Source organism: Phalacrocorax aristotelis, chromosome 1 (assembly GCF_949628215.1).
Source record: "Phalacrocorax aristotelis chromosome 1, bGulAri2.1, whole genome shotgun sequence".
NCBI classification, from domain to species: Eukaryota; Metazoa; Chordata; class Aves; order Suliformes; family Phalacrocoracidae; genus Phalacrocorax; species Phalacrocorax aristotelis.
In genome coordinates, this window is record NC_134276.1 from 214,102,774 (window position 1) to 214,124,529 (window position 21,756).

Here is a 21,756-nt window from a genome sequence, read left to right on the forward strand (position 1 = left end):
GGTCGGTGTATTTCTTATCGGCTTTTTAAACGTGTGAGGTGTCGGTTGGTTTATATCCACCTAAGAACACAGTGAAGTGCCCAGCTGGGGTGCTGCCTGATTTGTGTAAACGAGAGGTGCACGTCGTCCCAGGCAGAATGCAAACCTGATGGCCCAGTCTGCCCCTGTCTGGGTTGTGCGTCTTGAACCTGACGGAAAGAAAACCCCGTCTCAGAGGAGATCTCAGCTGAGGGCTGAAGAGGGCAGGACACTGTCGGGATGCACATGCCGGTTGGGTTGCAGTTTAAATATTCAAGGTCGCTAGAGGCAAAAGCCACTGTTCCTTGTCCCTTTCCTCAGAGGTTCCCTGTCTTGTTGATTTCTGGTTTCCAGGGGACCCCTGCAGGAAAACTGAAAGACTGCAGAGGTTTAGTGAAGCAGCTGCTGTCTGGAGTAGCCTGGGATAACCTCACGCAGGACATCAAATGGCTCTCCAGGGGGGCCGGGCATACATGCAAGGCAGAGTCAAGCAGTAATGCAGTATCTAAAGAATGGAGAACTATGAGGAAGGGAAGTGGAGACAGAAGACTCACTTGTCTAAGTTCAGGCTCCTTGTGCAACCTGGATTGTGTAAACAGCTCTGGCCTTTCTCAAAGAGCAGGTACTGAGTGAGAAGAAGCGTGTAGGAGAGTAATGAGGATAAGTGAAAGAATAGAACAGCTTCTGTATCACTGAAAATAATTGCACGTAAAATTCTGGACCCTGAAGAGTTAAAGTGAGTATAATACATGTGTTAAGTTGCAAATTCTGTGGACATGAACAGAGAATGATTATTCACTGCTTGTATTCACATACAAGCTGGGAAACGGAGAGTACAGTTACTGATTTGGGGGTTTAAAAATACTTGACAGGTTTTTCTTCCCCCCGCAGGGCCTAGTTGAACTGGGGATCTCACTGCTGCAGGATGTTGTGGAGGCCAAAGCTAATAAATGATTCCAAAGAAGCAATGAATGCTTTGTAGGGAAGTTGCTTGCCCTTCCAAGAGTTTGAAGAGGCGCTTAGAACGCATTAATCCTCTCAATGCTGACACCATGGCTGCAAGAGCGATCATGTACCAGCCTGTAGTTCGTAAGTGATGGAAACTAAAGTTCAGAACAGCAAGTAGATTACTTGAGTCCCCTTCCTAGATTGGGAGGCTGCGAAGAAACTGGCCAACATCTTTTTCCTAAGGTTGCCTGAAAGCAGAGTTTTAAACCTGACTCCAGGTATGTACACATGTATACTTGTTTCACTGCTGATCTCATCAGCTGTTGAATACTGTTGAAGTGTAAGGCATCTTCCGGGAGCTGATCCCACTGGGTGGGAAGTGTTTAGTACTGATGGTGAATTCTATGTAGTCTGAATTTTTCCTGCTTTCCCAGATTTGTATCTGGGTGTGAGCTCCACTGTGACGTTGGAAATTTTCATGGGAATAGGCTGGAGGATGACTCAGGCTCATCTAATTAATTTTCCTGCAGTGTGGCAGCATCAGCTATTTCAAGGACATCCCTCACCATTGGTTAACCCATCCTTAAAGACTGGAGGCTCCTCACGATATCTGTTCCAGAGCCTGTGTTCCTTTTCTGTTAAATTTCCTTTACGTCTAACGCACATCCTCCAGGCTAGGCTTAAAAGACCCATTGCTTTTTGCCCACTCCGGCAGTATGTGCACTTAGGTTTTCCCAGCAGTCTGAAAATGCAAAAGTGTAATATTAAATCTGGTCACGTGTGTTACCCACGCTGCAGGAGCCACAATGCTGGTACGAGTCTGCTGTGAAATGTATGTTACAGAACAGTTGAAAGTTTTGATGGGGTTTAATATCCACTAAGTCAGACACAGGAAACTGAAGATACCTACTGCAACCCAGCATGTCACTTTATTACAGATTTCATTTTTTAACAGAAAAGGGAGTTACATTGCTTTGAAACATCATTTATAAAGCAAATGGTGGTGAAGTCACCTTTGGTCGGTCTGGCTTCGTCGGCTGACAGCTACTGTTTGGGCATGAGGGAGCAGATGATAAGAATTTTTTGTAAGAAACTGGTTTCGTGTTGGAGATTCAGGGTTTCTTCAGAAAGCTGTACAGGTGGGGGACGAGGTAATCTTTGTAATGGCCGTCTATGAAACCTTTCCCGCTGTTGTGCACAAACCAGCACGGCACATCGGTCCCAAGCACGCGGTCTGTCCTGTAGTCCTTCTGCAATCCCCTGTGAGGAAGAGGCCACCCAAAGTGAATCATAGAATCATTAAGGTTGGAAAAGACCTCTAGGATTGTCAAGTCCAACCATCAACCCAACACCACCGTGCCTCCTAAACCACATCTACATGTGTTTTGAATAACCCCAGGGATGGCAACTCCCCCACCTCTCTGGGCAGCCTGTGCCAGGGCCTGACCACGCTGGCAGTGAAGACATTTTCCCTCATCTCCAACCTAAACCTCCCCTGACGCAGCTTGAGGCCGTTTCCTCTCGTCCTGTCACTGGTGACTTGGGAGCAGAGACCAACCCCCCCTCACTCCAGCCCCTCTCAGGCAGTTGCAGAGAGCGAGAAGGGCTCCCCTCAGCCCCCTCTTCTCCAGGCTAAACCCCCCCAGCTCCCCCAGCCGCCCCCCAGCACACTTGTGCTCCAGACCCTGCCCCAGCCCCGCTGCCCTTCTCTGGACACGCTCCAGCCCCTCAAGGCCCTTCTTGTCCCCAGGGGCCCAAACCTGAGCCCAGCACTCGAGGTGGGGCCTCCCCAGGGCCGAGCACAGGGGCCCCATCCCTGCCCGGCTCCTGCTGGCCACACCAGGGCTGACACAAGCCCGGGGGCTGGTGGCCTCCTTGGCCACCTGGGCACTGCTGGCTCATGCCCAGCCGCTGTCAGCCAGCACTCCCAGGGCCTTCTCCGCCGGGCACTTCCCAGCCCCTCTGCCCCAGGCCTGCAGCGTTGCCTGGGGTTGGTGTGACCCAAGGGCAGGACCCGGCACTTGGCCTTGTTAAAGCTCACACAACTGGCCTCGGCCCATCGATCCAGCCTGTCCAGGGCCCTCTGCAGAGCCTCCCTGCCCTCCAACAGATTGATATTCCTGCCCAATTTGGTGTCATCTGCAAAAGGCCATGGCGTGACATGTGGACAAGAAAACGTTGATAATTCTGCTCATTTATGGCGCTGCTCTGCCGAAGTGGTGAGATGTGTGTCTTCCACCAGCAGAGAATGGCAACAAACACAAAATGCAATGAATTTTACAGTTCTATGACCTCGTATGCCCTTTTGTGGGGGTCCCAGGCACTTTCACACAGCCTGTCAGATGCCGGGCAGGTGTTCGGACAGAACCGTTCATGCACAAATATGAAAGAACCCAACTTGACCCAAGTGTTTAGCCACCAGCTAAACCCAGATTATTAGCAGAGGGCAAACAGAGGGATATTTTCCCCCTGAGATTCTTGAAGGTTAACAAGCCTGCAGTCATTAAAAAGAAGTCAGATTTAGAAAGAGAGCAATAAAGCACATTATTCTTACCTGGTAACAGTGAACTTGTTTCCTTTCACTTCCATGGTGGCTTGTGGTTTCTCTGGAGCTTGCCCAGGTCTTTGGTGGTGGATATACACTTCTGGTTCAAATGCAAACTGACCTGATGAAAGAGAGGTTTAAAGCTCTTTGCATGTCCTAACCTTTGAGGCTTTCACGTAAGCTGCTGCCGGGCACTTTCGGAATATCAAACTAGCTGTAGCAGGCAAACCCCTCCTGCATGGATCACAGGGCACCATGTTTCCAGCACTGTCAGGTCGCCCACACTGGGAGGGTAAAAAGCTCTGCTTCGAGGAAAGCAGACTGGAGCTGTGAAGAATATTTGGGAAAACAACCTCTGCTGCTTAGGATTCCCACATCTTAACAGGAGCCTCGGGTGAGTCCAGGGCTCGGAGGGCTGATTTTCCCTATCAGCTGAGCCTTTGCTTTTGTTTTATACCATTGCGAGAAAAGGGCTGTTGTTCAGAGGGAGAGCTGAATTACAAGCTGTTTCACAGAAGTCTTCTCAGGAAGGTTTGAGGGGTTTGTTTCAGTCTATTTTCAACCCGCAGCAGATTAGCCAGGCCAGGAAAGCCCCATCACAGTGTCACCAAGTCTAGTCAAGCCTGTTTTGAAAACACCCTCCCGAGCTGGGACGAGGAATAATCTCTTGGTCCCTGATGTTCATCAATGTCCTTGGGGCTTCCAGGACATTAGAGGAATCTCCCCCATTTTCTGTTTGAATAATTTTCACTCCTTCCCCACCAGGACACTGACACCAACTAAAAGTCACTCAAAGATTTAGCAAAACCCCTTCCTGGTGCCCCACTATTCCCACTGCCCGCCCCGCCGCTGTTACCTATCAGCCCATGGGCTGCAGGAGAGAACTGGTTTTCAGGGGGAATGTAGATCCCGAGGAAGTCAACATTAACTGGGTGATTCTTCCACACACGGTGCAGCAAAACCATGAAGGACATCTCCTCACCCACGGTGATAGTTACGTTGCTTTCTTTCTTCACAGATATGAGAAGCCTAGCAGAGAGGAACCAAAGGAAGGACTCAGTTCAGCTGCCAGCACAAAAGCTCTCAGGTCCTATGAGATGCCCTCAGGCATCCAGAACAACCACACAGGGCTGAGATATGACAGAGGATCCATCAGAAACCCACAGCCTTGGGAGCGGCACCCAGGGGTCTGGCAGGACAGCACCTAATAGGACAGACACTTTGTGCCCCTCTTGGAGCAAGTAAATCTTGCCCTACAGATTTAAGCTCTTGCTACAATGAATGGAGATTTTGGAAGTGATCCCATTGCCTAGGCAGGTGCCTAGTGCTGTAGGGTGTCCAACATGGCTGCTAGCTGTTAATCTGCAGGTGAAGGTCTCCTGGGTGTTGTGAGTCAGAAACCCTGAAGGTATCTCAGATAACATTAGGTGCTTGTGTTTAGGTAATTGAACCCTGGCCTTAGCCAATGCAATCAGCAGAAGGGAGAGCAATTCAGCTCTTTCTACGTGTGCCTGGTCCACTGAATTGCTCTCTTGGCCCTACTGCCCAATTTCGTTAACTATAACGAGAGCTCAGACATCCAGCTAAGATTCACACGCCCATGTGTAGGCACCCTGTGGTCCGTTCCCCACCCGTGGCTGGCTCAGTCCAAAGCTGTGTTGCAGATGGGTTCCATAGGGCAGAGAACAAATGCTCAGCGACTTACTGTTTCCGAATGATGTGCCCCGTGTCAGACCAGCTCAACGTGATGCCATAAGACCCATCTTTCAGTGTTATTGTTTCCGTGGTGATCTCCACTTTCAGGCCTTTGTTTTTGAAATAAAAACCGAATTTGCCAAAGTATGTGTTGAGTTTCTTATTCTCTGCTTTCTTGGCCCCGACGAGCTGCCCGTTGACCACAACTCCTGTGAAGAGCAGAGAAGCAGACGTTGCCTAAATCTTGGAGCACCACCTAGAGACTTGGAGTTCTGATCTCAGCAGGGAGTACCTCGGGATCAGCAGAAACAGGGGCCCTCTGACCCCCTGTTTTTGTCACCTTGCCAGGCAAGAGAAGAGAATAATTTAATGAGTCACCTCCTGATAGTACTGTTCACCCTTTAGCATATCTGGTGGGAATTGATGTGAAGTCTTGCTGGTAGCATGAGCTGATTCATAAGCCATTCGGTCCCTTGCTGTGTGTGAAAGGCATGGGGCGGATGGGCAGTGGAGGGCTGGTACCACATTTCCAGCCCAGCTTAACCTGCTTCCAAATGCTCGTCACTTTTCACATATATTCCAGAAGTTAAAGAAATGCTGATGGGAAAAGCCCTCTGAGAAGAGGCTGATTCCCTTTGATTCCTTTGGGAGTACAGTTACACATTTTTAATGCCTGCTACCAGGAATGCCTCCAGCTTTATTTATCTTCCACTTTCTTCTTTAAAAGTACAAATTAGCGAGGGGAATCCTCACCTATCATGGAGATTTCCTCACCTGTCCTGGCTCTTTTCTCAGTGTTTGGCCATCCTCACAGTGAAAATGTTTTTCCCAATAGCTCTCTCCTACTCAGAATTTCACCTGTTGCAACTTATTTCTGATACCCCTTGTCCTTGGAGATGTGTCAGAATCCACCTCTACCTTCGATTAGGTGGCTGTAGATAGCAACAAAATTCACTGTGGGTCTTCTTGTCTTAAGATTGACTAAACCCAGCTGTCTCAGCCTCTCCCTACCTGTCCTGTGCTCCAGCTCCATAATCATCTTGGTGGCCACCACTGAATTTCATCCAGCTTGTGAACATCTTTCCTGTACTGGCAAGCCTCAAACTGGGCATAATACTCCAGATGTGGAGGGAAATAACCGCTTCCCTCAACCGCTGGCTACACTCCTGTTAGCGTACAGGCTATGTAGGCATTTCCCCTGCTCCCTCTGAACACCTTTCAGAACTGAGAGAAGTGTGTAATCCGTTTATTCCCTTACCAGTACCAGGATCAGAAACCAAGTTTAGGATCTTTCCAGGCTCTGAGTTGATATTGAAGCAGATGTTCCTTTGGCTCATGGGCAGGTGTATGGTGAAATGTGGGTCGTTGTCAACTGAAACATAGAAAAGAAATAGGCATGAGAAGCGGGCGGGTACCTGCCCTAGAGGTAAGGGACACAAAGACCGAGACACTTTCCTCAGAGGATTTTGAAGCACTTTTTGGGGCTCCTCAGAATAGGAGAAGGGCCCTTTCCACCCCTGCAGCATCTAAGGAAGTTTTCAGGTGCTGCTCACAAAAGCCCCTCAGACACTTTCTCTTCATATATTTCCCGTGTAAGGAAAGGGCATGACATTATTGGCTTGAGGAACACCACCAAGTGCCGTGAACTACTGGTTTAACTGGTCAGCTGCACACTAGGGTGCCATAGGCTCAACCTGGAGTTTAGAAGCCAAGCTTTATTTCTTGACGAAGGAAGCCAGCCTCCAGGTGAGACCAAGGACCCATCTGCACACCAGGCAGACAGGGGTGCATCTTTGAGGCCTAGATCCAGGAAAGGACCGAAGGCATGGAAAGCAGGGCTTGGGTGACACGTCTCTTCAAAACTAATATCCAACCCCTCCCATGCCTAGCTGTTGCCCGTTTCTAGAAGTGACACACTCCCGGGACATCACTCTCTCAAACTAAGAAAGTCTTGGGTGTGTTACATGTCCATACCACCATACAGATGTTGGGTAAAGATACATCCTGCCTACTAACTCTGCTGAGGAACAAAATCTAGGACTTGTTCTCACAGTATGTTTAATACCTTGGTGTAACTGGACCACTCTGAAAGTCATATGTTCTTTAAAATTTGCCTTATATGAGCCAAACATATGCAGCTGTCACTGAAGGCTCCAGTCTCGTCTTGAAGTGCAAAGCACTCCCCAGCTCTTGCTGGTTTGGTGGTGGTTGGCATCTCCCTGTCAACATTCAGAGCCATCCCCCTGCGTGGTGTTGCCTGTGGGAATAGCCAGGCCAGCTTCCAGTCATTCACTGGTGTTCCTCATCTTTTGGAATCATTTACCTCTTCCTGTGCACTAGGCAAATCCTAGACCCTCAACCAGGAACGTCTTCACAGGAAATGGTAGGTACCAAGGGGTGAAAGAGCTTTTGAATGTCTTGAATCTTTTGAGTATATTGCATGTCTTGAATATAGCCCTCAATCAGTGTTCCTTATTCTCACCAACTGCTTGATCTTCCTCAACTTGATGCCAAGGCCTGCTCTAATCCACATTTCCAGGAACTGAAAGTATTTCCAGTGCAAAATACATGAATAAGGTGCACAGGTGGCTTTGCCTTGCTCACCTTCTTTTCCAAGCAGTTGCTTGACTATCCAAAGTCTTCGATTAACCCTTGAGCTGTGCTGAGGAGTTTGATAGCTCTTTGTTTGATAGCTATGTAAATATACACATCTGCGCACAGGCACGCTCCCAGAGTTATTGTCGTTATACTCTTTCACAGGCAATGGTTCTCACAGCTGGTTTGTTTAAGCAGGCGCTAAACTGTGGCAAAGGCCCAAGCATTAACAGGATCCATCAGTCACCGGTGCATTCAGAGATTTTTATCTACCACAGAGCATTCATCTCTCATTTGCAATGGCAGTAACTTTACATTAGCTTTGCTGCTGCGGAGAAGCTGAATGTAAGCACAGTGAGCAGCCTCAGCGAAGCAGGGGGCGGCAGATGGGGTCGCTGGGATCCTATCAGGATCTGAACTAGTCTCACGCTTGTAACTTAGAGCATATTCTTACAGGTTCATCTGTTCAAAGTCAAAAGGACTCTATTTTATAAAGAAAAGCTTAATCCTTGGGTGCTAGATGGATTTGCAAAAATTTGGCTGAGGGGGCCGTGATTTGGGATGCACGTGACCTTCAGCAGGGGCTGTACCGAGGACTTTTCACACTGATGTCCTCTGCCACAGCAGTGAAGTAACCTCATCAGCCAGTCACAGCAGTCGATTTATCCTCTTGTGGACTAGCCCCATAGCCCCTAAATGAAGATACAGCTTTTACAACAATTCAGAAAACTCAGCAAGAAAAATTAGGACAGCTGACAGACTCCACCACCATTACAGAGCTTAGCATCTTGTCACAGGAGCTGAAACTCCCAAAGTGCCCTGTAACTTTGGTTCTGTCACCTTTATTTCTTTATTGGGTGATGAGTGTTGTTGTCTGGTGTTTCTTTGCAGAGAAATACCGTAGCTTTTTACCTCTGTTTATGCTCAGAGAGGACACAGGAGGACTCCTTTGCTCAGGCATGAAGCTGACTGGTACAGCTGTGACATTGGCCCAGGATGGGATACCTTTGTTATTATTAGGCGCATTTGGAGTTAATCCTAGAGTACCTGTTAAATGACAGTCATAATAAGGTTTTTGTTAGTGCTGACATATTTAATAGTATAATTTTTGAAGTAATGCAGTAGGTCGGGACCTGATGTTATCGTACCAAAGTAAAACAGGCACAACACCGTTTACAACAGATTTGTATAATGAAGTTAGGATGGATTTACTCCAGTGTCTCCACCAGAGGAATATGACTGGCCAGTGCAGCTGAGCTAACCATAAGCTGTTCGTGAAAAATGGAGCCTGACTTTTTAGCTCTTATTCATGTGAATAGGCCCCACCTCAGCAAAGCTCCCAATGTGGGGCTTAAGTGTTTTACCAAAACTGCATTTTAAAAAATCAGCATGTGCTAAAAAGCTTTTCTGACTTGGGTCTTGAGTCTGGGGTGCCTGAGAAAAGGCAGGGCTCTGTCTGCATGCCCCAGGATGACCCACATGCATAAAGGTTGCAAGTAAGTGCAAGCGTTTAAAATAGGATCCCGTAACGTGTCCCCTTCTGCTAGAGGTCTCTCTGCCTTTGCCATGACAGAGGCAGGAGAAAGTAACATGTGCCCTCTTTGTCCCACTTAGTTCATAAAGCAATATGATCTTAAATGATCCATGAAACTCTGTTTTAATATGTTGGGCTGAGAAAGGCAAGAGCTGAAGCAGGGCACGTATTCTCATCTGCTGGCTCTGCTCTGAAGAGGAGTAAGGGGAAAAAGGAGCTGGGGAGCAACAGCAGGACAGAAGATAGCACAGCTACATCTTCTAAATCTCTGTCAGCATCTTTCTCGAGTCCTTAATTCAGACCCTAGTCTGTTTTCACTCAGGCAGTGTTATTTCTATCAGCACAGTTATGTGTGAAGTCAGTGCAGATAATACAGGAACTAAAAGCGGGACAGAGAGTTCTGAGTTTCCAGGTCATATTAATTTCGCAGACGATTATGGGTGTAGAAGCTCTCCCATGCACAGTCCAGTTTTGCAATAAGTCTGTCATGATGAAAGAACAGTTAGTCAATCCTTTGAAGAGTGAGTGATTTCAGCGGAAGACACAGTCTCTGTCTACAAAGACAGACAGTGCAGCTCTGATGAGAGCTGTGTATGGACAGACAGACAGATCTATTCCAGATTACCCATTCTAAGCCTTGCATATGCAAACTTTTTAGTACAGCCCACATGTTGCACAGTCCTAAGCACAGATTTAATTTGATATTATTTTTACAAGCTCTGTCCTCTTCTAAGGTTCAAGAGTCATGTCCCACTGTCCCTGAAATCCACAGATGCCTTGACCCTGATTTCAGTGCTTTTGACTATTCCAAAGACACAAGAACCTATATTAAATTCACATAAATCCTCTGCATCATCCAAATCAAGATAATTATTGTCTGAATTAGTCAGATGGTGCCATATATAATTAATTAATTATACATGAATGCAATACATGCTATTTCCCTGCTGAACTGTTTAGTGATTGTGAGTTTGTAGAATCATAGAACATCTCGAGTTGGAAGGGACCCATAAGGATCACCAAGCCCAACTCGCTGCTCCTCACAGGACTACCAAAAACTAAACCATATGACTAAGAGTTTTGTCCAGATGCTCCTTGAACTTGAGTTGTAGTATGCAGTATCAATAACAACTATTTACTTTCTCTTTAGACTGCAGACTTTAAAATTGCAAAGAAAACTAAGTGAACCTAAAAATCACAATTGACAGACATAAAAACCCCATTTCATTGAGCCAGGATCAGGATATTTTTATAGTTATCCAGGAGCATGAGAACTGAGCGTGCAGGACATGCGCTTGGAGTTTCAGCAAAGTCACAATCACTTCCAGTGTGAAATGCCAGGTGGATGATGTTGTCTGTTGTAATGTGGGTTGTTTCTTTCCTTCACAACCAATTGTAAACTCTCCTGTTTCTTAATAGGTTTTAAATCATCAGACTCAGTTGTTCAAGGAGTTGATCTTTTACTTTCAGTGCTCCCATGTCACCACACTGGCAGTGTTTTCCTAACAGCAACGGTTGTGCCTTTTCAAATCGCTGACTGGTGAGGGCACAAAATAGCTGCTGTTAAGTTCCATCGGAAGCACGTGGCTGTGCAGGGCTGACTTTGGACCTGCTAACACCCACAGGTGTCAACAGCTATCGCTTTGAGACCAGCTCTACCACATAATGTCAGAACAAGCCAACTCCGCCTCATTTGGCTGGACGTAAGGTTGCTGTAACAAGGACTTTGGAACACATATTGAAGTAATGGATTCAAAGGAGAAATCCAGATGTTTAATTAATGAGGGACTCTCTGTTAAGACAACTCAGATTCCATGTAGCCTTGTGGCTGATTGCTAAAATTCTTAGGGAGCTTCCAAGCCTTAAAAGTGGAGATAAGATATGGTTTAGTCTATTCTACAGCTTCAGTGTGGGAACTAGGCATATCTGTCCCAGCAGGAAGACGTTCAGCCTGTGACATTGTAGACTTAATGAAAAACTCATCATTGCAATGTTGGCACATTCAGTCCTCACTGAAGCCGATGGCTCCAAACAGCACTTATGTAACAAGATGCTCTCAAAGTGGCTGAAGATTTGGTCAGCTTTCACTGAAAATACAGATTATCCTATAAGCGCAAACACCTGGAGTGAACAATGAACACAGCTGTTCTTCCAACACAAGAAGAACAAAGCCAAAATGAGAGGTGGACTAAGACAGACTGAGACACTGACCTGGGCAGCAGCCCCTTCTGGGGTCTTTGGGCTGGTCTGCCAGCATTATCTCATCCTTTTCAGGGTTCTCTATCAGCATGGCTGTGAAGGGGGTAACAATATGATGGTCAAGAGACATCTGTAGGATGGATTTGGTGATGTTCCTCTTCAAAGCTGCAGTGGGGGCTGTGTTTCTGGGTGGAAAACAAACCAGAAGGCATGGTTAGCAGCTCTACAGGGCGGCTGCCATGACAATGCCTCCACGGAGCAGTCATAGAGACAAACAGGTAGCTGTAGCAAGAAGGAAAGGCTGAGGACCTGTGTGAATGCACTCTCCATAAGAAGACTATTCTTGGCCTGAACACAAAGCAGCCCATTCCTTCTCCTGTTCTCAGCAGGAGACCTCTTTCTGCTTCAGGGGAGATTCATCATGAGCAGCTCCATAGCTTTTTTACTCAGGCTCCATAAGGCAAATCTCCCATTCATTTCATCACTCAGACCCAGAGCCAGGACTGTTTGACCCTTATTCCACTAACTAACTGCTCCAAAACTCTATTCCCTGACACCTGTGAGTGCTAAAAATAGGAGGAATGTGGCTGAAGGTATCACCTACCTTTATTTTGATTTGTTTACCTTACCCATTTGAAACCCTGTGAGCAGCCTCATGGCTGTGGTCTCAGAGGACCAGATCCCTCTCAAGCTTCACTTCTCTCCCATCACAGACCACATTTCTTCTCACCTCTCTGCCAGCATCTGGTTGACAGTCAGATAGGCCCACAGCTTCCTAGTGAATTCAGGATCTGCGTATTTGTCTTTCTTCATGAAGCCATCCAGTTCTTCAACATCTCGCAGGGTTTCCATGACGAGCTCTGCATTTGCCTATGCAGTCAATGAGAGATAAAGATAATGGAGAGTGAACCAGGAGAATGGGGTGGCTTTGAGTTCCCCTCTTGGCATGGCTGGCATTAAGGACCCACTCTGGCTCTGCCCATCGTCACTTTTAGATCAGAAAGTCCCACCACTGTTGGCCAGACTGCCATGGGGAGGGGAGCTATAGCAAGAGGGTCTTCAGTTAATGACACTTTCAGTGACAGTGGATTAAAATAGGTAAAGGACTGTCATCAGTAGCCAAAGAAGGTGCTACCACATGACAAAAGAAGAGGCTTTTAACAGCGGTCTCCTATCCTCCCCTCAGGTTTTTTCATATCAAGTTCCTACTGAGGAACAGGAATGAAATTCCACTTTCTCTCACAGGCACCTGGACTGCACTGTGTTTTGGCAAGAAAGAGTATTGAATGTGTTTGATTTTTCCAGCAAATAACAAATGGCAACTCCTCAGTCCTGAAAGAGTAAGGATATTTTGGTTCTTCCTCAGAAAGAAAGATCTGGATGTAGTATTCCCACCCCATCCCACTCCATCTGGAAAAGCAGCTCTGAAATATGGGGAAAGTCACATCACACATGCCACAAGGCAGAGCATAAAAGGACAATGCTAGGACTTGATACACTTAGACCCACCAGCTTGAACTCTCCAACAGTGCGAGCTTCAGGCATGAAAGGAGCTACCTTAGGGTATCTCCACTGAACCTTTGCAAAGCATGAGAGAGGACTCCATAGTCTTAGCCTGGTTTGGAATTGAATTTTGTATGGTACATTTATCAGAAGAAAGTTCCTTGGGCAGGCTGCAGGATGCAGGCAGCGACTATTCATGGCTGAACTTGAAGCTATTGTGAAACATTGTTGGACAAATCCCCCCTGAGTTTCCCCATGGTCCCACCCAGAACCCATGTGGACAAAACACTCTGCTGGCAATAACCTCCAGCAAGGAGACTGCACACGAGTGAATGGACCAGTCCAACCCCCAGGAGCAGGTATCCTCAGGACACCTTCACTCACTGCTGTCGCTGTGACGATGCTTTCCAAGTGCTGCAGGTTTTCTGTGTCGACCTTCCCAGCCACTACTATCTCTGAGCCACCAAAGTAGTTGTGGAAGCTGCTCTGGGTGACATCTGACACTGACTCCTGGGGGTAGTTGAATTGAATCTTCTTCAAGAGTGGGGTGGAGACCTGGTTGTAGAAGTTCTGAGATGGAAGGAGATGGAGAAGTGAGTCTGCTGTACCTGAGGCAATCCTCCCATATGCGCCACTCTTACTGAAAGGACAGCAGGTGACAAAACCCAGAGCCCTGATGGACAACTGGAACTTCCCTTGTCCCAGAGAATGCAGATGCCTTTATACTAAGAGCTTAGTACACTTATAAGAGGGTACAGCACAGCAAGAAGGTCTGGCCCAAGCCTTGTTGAAGTCAAAGGATGGTCAGAAGCCCATGGGCTGCGTTCTTCTTAGAGCTGAAAGGCTTGAACACAGATGTATATGAGCCTGAATCTATTAACAGGTTGGTCAGGTCTTGGCTGCTGTGTAAGACACACAGCTGCTTCCCACCTAATTCTTGCCACAAACTAGACCTATATCTCAGTTGTATTCGCTTCTGTGCTGTAGACTGGCTGCCCTTTTCTGACCCTGTTGTACCTGGCTGATGTGAACTGGGATGTGTGCACAGCTGGGTTTAGCATATAGGACCAGAGAGGGAACCCAGCTGCCCATACACTGCTATGGATGGAGGCTGTCTCTTACCCAGGGCTGCACTCTCAGAGCTGCTCTGTTTGGCAGAACACTATGCAGTGTGTCCTGGCACACCTGCGTGTGTGTCCTATCACTCCCGTGTTGGGAAAGGAAGCCTGCGCAGGAGATGGAACCAGTGAACAGAAATAGAATGAGGATGTAAGATTTTGTTCATCAGCAATTGCTGCTTACGGATTTGGAGCCAAAGCTTCCTAGAACTGAACTTTTTCTTACACTGGCAAACTTTGGATTAGCATTTAGCATTTATAGCTAGGCCTTTTGTTAGTGCTGAAGTGGTCTGAAGTAAAATCCAGGCCTTAATTTTGTTTCAGATAATCTTTTTTATGGTTAGGACTGTTTTATAGAATATAAGTCCTACACAGAGCAGTCAGCACGTATTATAGATACTACAAAATTGTAACTAGGAGCATTTAAGCTAACGCATGATTGTCGCCTTGCAGGACTCTCCAGAAGAAACTATGCTCTTTGTGACCTCCCCTATGAACCTACAGGAACTCTGCTGTTGCTAGTGGAGTTACCCAGCTCCACAGCTGTGAACAGAACCAGGCCTTCGGTTTCAGAGGCAATGGGCCAGAAACACACCTTCATTTGGGCAGAAGTCTCCTGATTTCCAAAAATCCTCTGGGCCATGCCACGGTTGTCAGTTGCAATTCTCTGCAGGAAATCATAATCTACATCAAACCCAATCCCAAGGCAGAAGAGAGAGAATTCATCCTTTATGCTCTGCTTCACGTTCTTCTGGATCGTCGTCAGCTTTAGCTCACCTTGGAGACACAAAGGGTGACATCCATCTGAGCAATGGAAGAAGCCTCCATCAAGGTAAGCGCATTCATGCTCTTCCAGTGTCTGTGGTTCTCTCTTAATATGAAGGAAATCTAGACAACTAGCCCAGATGCCGAATCTCCATTTTGCAGTACCTACAGTGACATTTGAGCTTCTCCTGGATGGAGATTAACAAAGCGTTTCCACTGAAGAGGATTCATTTAAGCTCTTTTTTTGGTATCTGATGCATATTCTTTGTATATCCAGTGATCCTATTAACTTCCTGGGAGTTTGTCATTGTAACATCTCTAGAGTTCTCCCAGAATTGCTGCTTCAAGCTACACTAAACTAAACTAGACTAAAACATCTCCAAAAAGGTTTTACTTTGTTTCTCATACTTAAGATGTTCACTGCCACCATTGGGACTGACTTTTTTTTCCAAACTTATTTTTAATGGCAGCCTCTTCTGGGATGGCATCTTGCAGTAAGCAATTGCTTTTGACCTGTACCAAATCCAATCCAAATTAATTTGCTTTCTACTTTATTTTTCTGATTTTGCTGTTATACTTGGGGTTGCATAGAGCTGTGTGGGCTAAGGTCATCAGCAGAGGAAATTTTTTCTAAGGCTGTGATTACCTCTCCTACAGGACTTGTGCATCTCTGTAATTGCAAGAAGTGCATAACTCACATAACATAATCTGTTCATCTTTTGAAAGCTTCTGTGCAAAGCCCCATGGCACCTATAGAATTTGGCAAAAGAGCAGCGCAGGCAGCGGAAGAAAGGAGAACAGAATTTTTTAAACTTACTGTCAAAGTGTCTATGTGTTGCATGCTTTTCTCAGGCTAATCCCACTGGCCTTTTGTCTCACCCAAAGCAGGATCCTTACCTACTGTCGGGTCTCCATCGGACACAAATACGATCATGGAGACTGAGTTAGGGTCCAACATGCCTAAGTTTTGGGCTTCATTCAGGATGAATGTGGCTCGGAGAAGAGCTTCATTGATATTTGTGCCTGTCAAAGACACAACGAGGAAAACAAGTTTGATTCTTGTCAAGTCTTTTGTCAAATCCCAACAAGTTCTGAGATTCTAGTGGAATTAATCAGCATGGACAAGACTTGAAATCAAGGCAGAAAAACCCCTCCTCTGTGCTGCTCAGGGTACATCCACTAGCACCGTGGTTCCCCAAAGAAATAGAAGGCGAAATGTATTACATGTGGGTTATTGTGTTAAACCACCTTCTCTGTTTTCTGCAGCTATAGTTATACTGTTTACTGACATCTACAGAATTAGTCAGGATGTACATCTCTGTGGGTGGAAATAGTCTGTAATCCATCTGAATTTGTTCATCAGCATGTTACTTTTTTTCACACCATTATGTTGAAATATATGAATACATATTTTTTATGAATTTATACACATTTGTATATACACACACATACGCGTTTTGCACTAAGTTCCATTAAGAGACCGGATGTTGATACACTTTTTTGTTCCAGGCTGTCCCTTCCACCTGCCCCCCTCCACCCCCTCCCCTGCCCCATTAATTCCAGCAGGACCATTTGTGGTGCTGGGAGTTATTTGCTGTGGGAAGAAGTAGTGGGTTTGCAGGCAAATGATTGAATGAGAGAAAAAGAAACTTTCTTCTCTGGCATCGGCCAGAAACAGCCAGCCTTGGACATCCTGACTGGAAGAGAAGAGGTGTATGTTCACTCACCCTGTCTAAGGGTTTGGCTTGTGCACAGGAGGGACTAAGTAAGAAATTAGTATGAGAAGAAGAGGAGTAGGAAAGCTGAGCAGTCAGAAAATAGGCATTTTGTTTGTCAAGAAAGACAAACATTAGCAGCTCCAGAGGCAGAAGAATAAAATGCTGCATCACAAACTGGCTTTACTGGACGGGAGCAGCTCTCAGCTTGTCTGTCAGCAAATGTGGGCGTAACAAAGCCAAGCTTATGCAGCACTCATATACCCAACACGGGTTCCTATTCCCAGCACACTGATGGTCTCGGACAAGTCTATAACTTCATGTTGATCCTACCTTATGTGTTGCCAGGGAAAGTTTCTGGGAATGAAGGTGCCACAGCACCAGAAGGCTCTGATGTTGGGAAGAGCCTCTACACAGTATTGGCGTACAAATAACTGAACAACTAAACCAGAAGTGTACTTCAGAGAGCGATAGGTTAAAATGATCGTGAGCCCTTTCTGTACATGTAGCTCAAGCACTAAGAAATGAAACCTCCAAAGTGCTGTAAAGCTGGGAAAGGCAACTGTCCTTTTTTATCAGACAGCGAATGAAGGCACAAAAATGATGAGCAGTTTGCCCAGGGTGGCATTTAGTATGTCATGGTATAGTCTACAATTTACAGCCAGTGGAGACCCTGGAGTTGCGCTGCTCATGATCTGCTTTAGAAAGGCTTGAGACGGCCTCAGTCTTTCAAGGAAATCTGGGACCTGTGAGGCTGGAGGTAGGACCTATAGAATAAAGACAGCTGTTCTATGGTCTATGTTCTACCTGTTGTAGCTTATTCAGTAGAAGGAAATGCCATCCCCTCCCCTAACACAACAAACTGGAATCCTTGGTCTCTTTTAACCCCAGGTGATGCTTTTCCCATCTTGGGAATCAGACTTTTTTTTTAAGGAATACTCTGCCAATCTGAAAGTTGTCTGAGGTACCCGTTCCTGTAATATCTAACTTTCATGAGCACCCTGCAATCAAAACCTCATACCCCCGTTGGGATGGATTGTCTGGATGTACTTCTTAGCATCTTCAACCTGTGCTGGGGTGGCTGAGACTAGATTATCTCTCCAGCATCGGACATTGTGGTTGAAGTCGATAAGGGAGAACTGATCAGCGGCACGGAGCTCACTCAATATTGCCTTCATGGCCTCGATGGTCTGAGAAGGAGAAATTTAAGAGAAGACAAGTTTATGCTTCCTGTTGCTGAAAGCATCTTCTTAACTTGTGACTACAAGCAAACAGATGCCTCTGATGAATAAGAATATGAGCACTGGAATCCAAAATAGCATCTGCTATCCAAATCTCTCTTTTTTTCTCTTCTTGCGCAAAGTAAAACTTTTCTCCAAAGAAACACAGCAAAAAATGTAATTAGCAAGAACAAACCCATGTGACTCAACCCATCCTTGCTGAACTCCTGCTAACACAGAGTGAGGTGAGAGAGAGAAGCAGTTTGTGAAACATTGTGGTTCAGGAGAGAGGAATTGCTTGTATCAGTTTAGGAGACTTAGCTCTGTCTGCAATGTTGTCATTTCAGGCTGGGTAACATCTATTTGAAGATGTGTTATTTAAACAAGTGACAATTAGCCTGTATCCCAGTTTTGCAGCATTGATTTCCCCAAGGAAGCAAGCTACCAAGCCTTAGTATTGTGCTCCGAAGCAAAGTCAAATACACTTATATCATCCCTGACTAATGTTTGTCTAGCCGGTTCTTAAAAACCATACTGACACATGATATACAACCTCCCGAACCCCCCTCTCAGCACTACAAAGTTTTTCCTAATATCTAATATAAATCTCTCCTGCTGTAAATCCATCTCATTCCATCTTATTCTACCCAGGGTGGGCAAGAATGTCAGTTGATGAGTTTCCCTTTTAGAACAATTATTTGCGTATTTGGAGGCTGATTATGCCTCGCCAAGTCATTTCTTTTGCAGACTAAAATATCCTATTTTTTGCATTTCCTCCCCCTCTGTGGGTTATGGTACCTAAACAATTCTTACTGCTCTTCAGTGGGCTGTCAACAATTTGTCCATGACTTTTTGAAAGCAGAGATGTAGTATCCCCACTGAGACTTTCCCAGGATTCAGTAGAGGAGATTAGAGAAAAAGGGGGTCAGGGCCTTTGCAAAATGTTTAGTGATCTGTCAATTAAAAGTGTAATTTAGAGATAAAATCTATATTCTGATGGCATCACCTCTTCCTTACAACATGGAAGGAGCATTACAAATAGAGTAAAATCATGAAGTATTTGATTCACAAAATATTCTCCAAATTCAGTGAGACTTTTGACAGAGTAAAGTGTAAAGAACTTAGCTGGTAATTTTGAGTGCTAGTCTGCTACAGAATTGTATGGAAAGGCACGTGGGAAAAGCTGGCAGGTGGTTAATTTTGCAATAGAGGTCAAACACTTACTTGTTTCATTTTCAGTCCCCACATCGAGCCACTGACGTCTATAACAAATAAAATGTTTTTGGGCAGAGGATCAAGATTTTCCGGAGCAAAGAAGTGAATAAAATAGCCATTAAATATCTGCAAAACAAAATAAAATTAAAAAAAAAATCACAGTGAAGTGAGCTATAGTAAAGATGACAGGAAACACAAGAGAATATCAGAACAGAAAACATTATTCTTCTTTATGGGCCAAACCTAACTTTCAGCTCTGCACATCTCTGTATTTGTAGCCTTACACCATTTTTATTGTCTTAACTTTTTATGAGGGAAAGCAGAGCCTGGTTCTCAGGCAACTGCCATGCACTCGCATAGGGAGGAATGAAAAACGTTTTAAAAAAGACTGTTCTGTCTGTAATAATTCAACCTCATAACTCTGCTTCATGTTAACATAAAAATAGTGATGTTCTGGTTGTCTCCTTGTGATATATTGGTACAACATCCAATGACTGATTCAACATTAAATCACCAGACTGCTGCTAGGTATAAAAGGCATTGGCTTTTGGATAAGACAGGAATCTGCTCTGACTGTATGTAGGATCATGTCCTAGTCATAAATAAAGTAAATCCATTCTGCCCACTTAAAATCTCTCTGTTCTTTCAATTGGATACAGAGCTCTTTCTCATGCTCATTCTCCTGAATGAAGTTTAGCACACTTTGCTTAATTACAGCAGTTCTTGTATTCACAGATCTCCCAGCCCAGTTAAACAGCAACACTTACTTCCAATTCTCCACCCGTGGTTTCCCTGTTCACATCATATTGCACCACAAAATTTCCATCTACTGCTGTGGATGAGCACGTGGGGCATTTTCGTTGCTGAGCCATCGTTGGCTTGAAAGAAACATGAGCCTTGAAATGAGAAGTGATCATCAGTCAATCAGATGTTGTGTGGAAGGTGGATCATTGAAACAAAAAGAGTTCACGTATTAATGAAATATCTTATTTCACTGAATGCTTTTCTTCCTTCTTTACTTGTACTCTTAGTTTAAGCAGAAAATGGACTTTGTCACTTCAAAAGAAAAACAGCACTAAGGTTTGCTTGGATGTGCCGGTTCAGTAGTAGCAACTGTAACACAAATAGGCTGATCCACCTATAGCACCAAATATTTCAATTAGAGCCGTGCAAACCATTTCTAGTAACTAATATGTTGGCTTATTTAACATTTTCCTAGTTGAAACTATCCATAATTTTATCAACATTTTAAACAGATTTTTAACTGATTTTTTCCTAAACAGATGAGAGCTTGTAATTTGTCTGTAAATTGAGTACTAGGTATCATTTTCGTTAGTCACGTGATTGGTTATGCAGACTTTATGGCATTATTTCTCTGATTTGACTGGGTAACTTGAAATTTCCTGAGAAGATAAGACATAATACATACAGCCACACACTACCTCTGAAATAATTCGCTAAACTAGGAGTGTGGGTGAATGAGACATAAAGTTGAGCCTGGATATCAAGAAACGATACTGCCTGATATATCATTATAGTAGTACAGATAGACTTTTGAGGCCTGATTCACATATCCCATATTACATGTCTGTGTAAGAGTAGGAAGAGTTGTACCCTCCCAGAGTCACTGCTTGAAGTTTCTTGAAAAAAACTTCTCTACTGAGAGGTTCTCTACTGAAAAGAGCTGTCCTAAATTAAGTCCCTGTGCAGATGTTCTCAGCTGAAACAGATTGTGGAGTTACTCCAGAATGGTTATTGCACTCAATATTCTTCATCTACCTTCTTCACATCCAGCAATCTCAGTGCATTCCTCTTTCAGAATTGCAAATTAAAAGCTTTGTGCAAAGAGGGACGGGCTACACACTATTTCTATACTGCTGCCACTGTACTATTTGAGCATCATATACAACATTTAGGTATCAATAATGAAGACACTATATTTTTTGCCATTTTTTTGCACGCTTCCAGCAGCTATGAAAAAATGCCATGAATGCATAGGAACAAGTGTGAAATGGAAGTTTTCATGCTATTTCCAGTCTATGACTGTTACCTTTTTCTCTCCCTTGGAGATGGTCGTGATTCCATCAAAATGATCTCCGAGAGAATTAGGAACATGTACATAGCGAAGTCCCTGTGGCTCAATAATGCGGACATCCACCTAAAGGCAGGAAGGGAGGACATTTAGTATGGATCAGTGCCAGGTTGTACCAGGATGTTATGAACCCTCCACAGGCCAACTCCAGCCTGGGGTGTGGGTGGCCCTTGAGAATGCTCTGGTAGGACTAGTCTCATTCATGGTGGAGATCTATGCGATGTTGAAAATAGCCCACTGTGGAAAGGCAAAAAAAAAAAGTGTCAAAAAAGTGTCCAAAGAAAAGAAAGAATTTGGTGGAAGTGCTCATTATTCCTCACTCTCTCACTCCCTTGGGCAAGTAGTGGGATAGGAATCAAGGGTGATACCACTGTTTATGCTGAAAGGGCAAAAGAAGCATGAAGTGACTCTGCCTCAGTGCTGCTTTGGGTTAGGAGACAGGAGGAACACTTGGCGATGAGTTCTTTCCCTCTCTGCTCCTGCTATTGACAGGACAGAGAGTGTTTTTGCTTTTGTTTGGATGGCCAAGGTGATTTGGAAAATAAAGGCTTTTTCCTGTCAGCCTGAGATAAAACCTTTTTTCTGGTTGTATTT

General features: G+C 45.1%; 1 protein-coding gene across 1 annotated transcript in view; it reads right to left on the bottom strand.

Annotated features, from left to right (window-relative positions):
• Positions 1-1,878: 1,878 nt before the first annotated feature.
• The window catches only part of ITIH2 (inter-alpha-trypsin inhibitor heavy chain 2), a 29,046-nt gene continuing 9,168 nt past the window's right edge, over positions 1,879-21,756 (bottom strand). The window contains exons 7-21 of the mRNA XM_075081646.1: positions 21,121-21,228; positions 19,838-19,966; positions 19,080-19,196; positions 17,657-17,825; positions 15,818-15,943; positions 14,751-14,932; positions 13,422-13,607; positions 12,265-12,404; positions 11,547-11,719; positions 8,714-8,848; positions 6,465-6,578; positions 5,217-5,415; positions 4,368-4,540; positions 3,521-3,632; positions 1,879-2,226 (exon numbers count right to left, since the gene is read on the bottom strand). Coding sequence (XP_074937747.1) covers positions 2,079-2,226; positions 3,521-3,632; positions 4,368-4,540; positions 5,217-5,415; positions 6,465-6,578; positions 8,714-8,848; positions 11,547-11,719; positions 12,265-12,404; positions 13,422-13,607; positions 14,751-14,932; positions 15,818-15,943; positions 17,657-17,825; positions 19,080-19,196; positions 19,838-19,966; positions 21,121-21,228 — 2,211 coding nt within the window. The 3' untranslated portion in view covers positions 1,879-2,078. The remainder of the gene's footprint in view (positions 2,227-3,520; positions 3,633-4,367; positions 4,541-5,216; positions 5,416-6,464; positions 6,579-8,713; positions 8,849-11,546; positions 11,720-12,264; positions 12,405-13,421; positions 13,608-14,750; positions 14,933-15,817; positions 15,944-17,656; positions 17,826-19,079; positions 19,197-19,837; positions 19,967-21,120; positions 21,229-21,756) is intronic.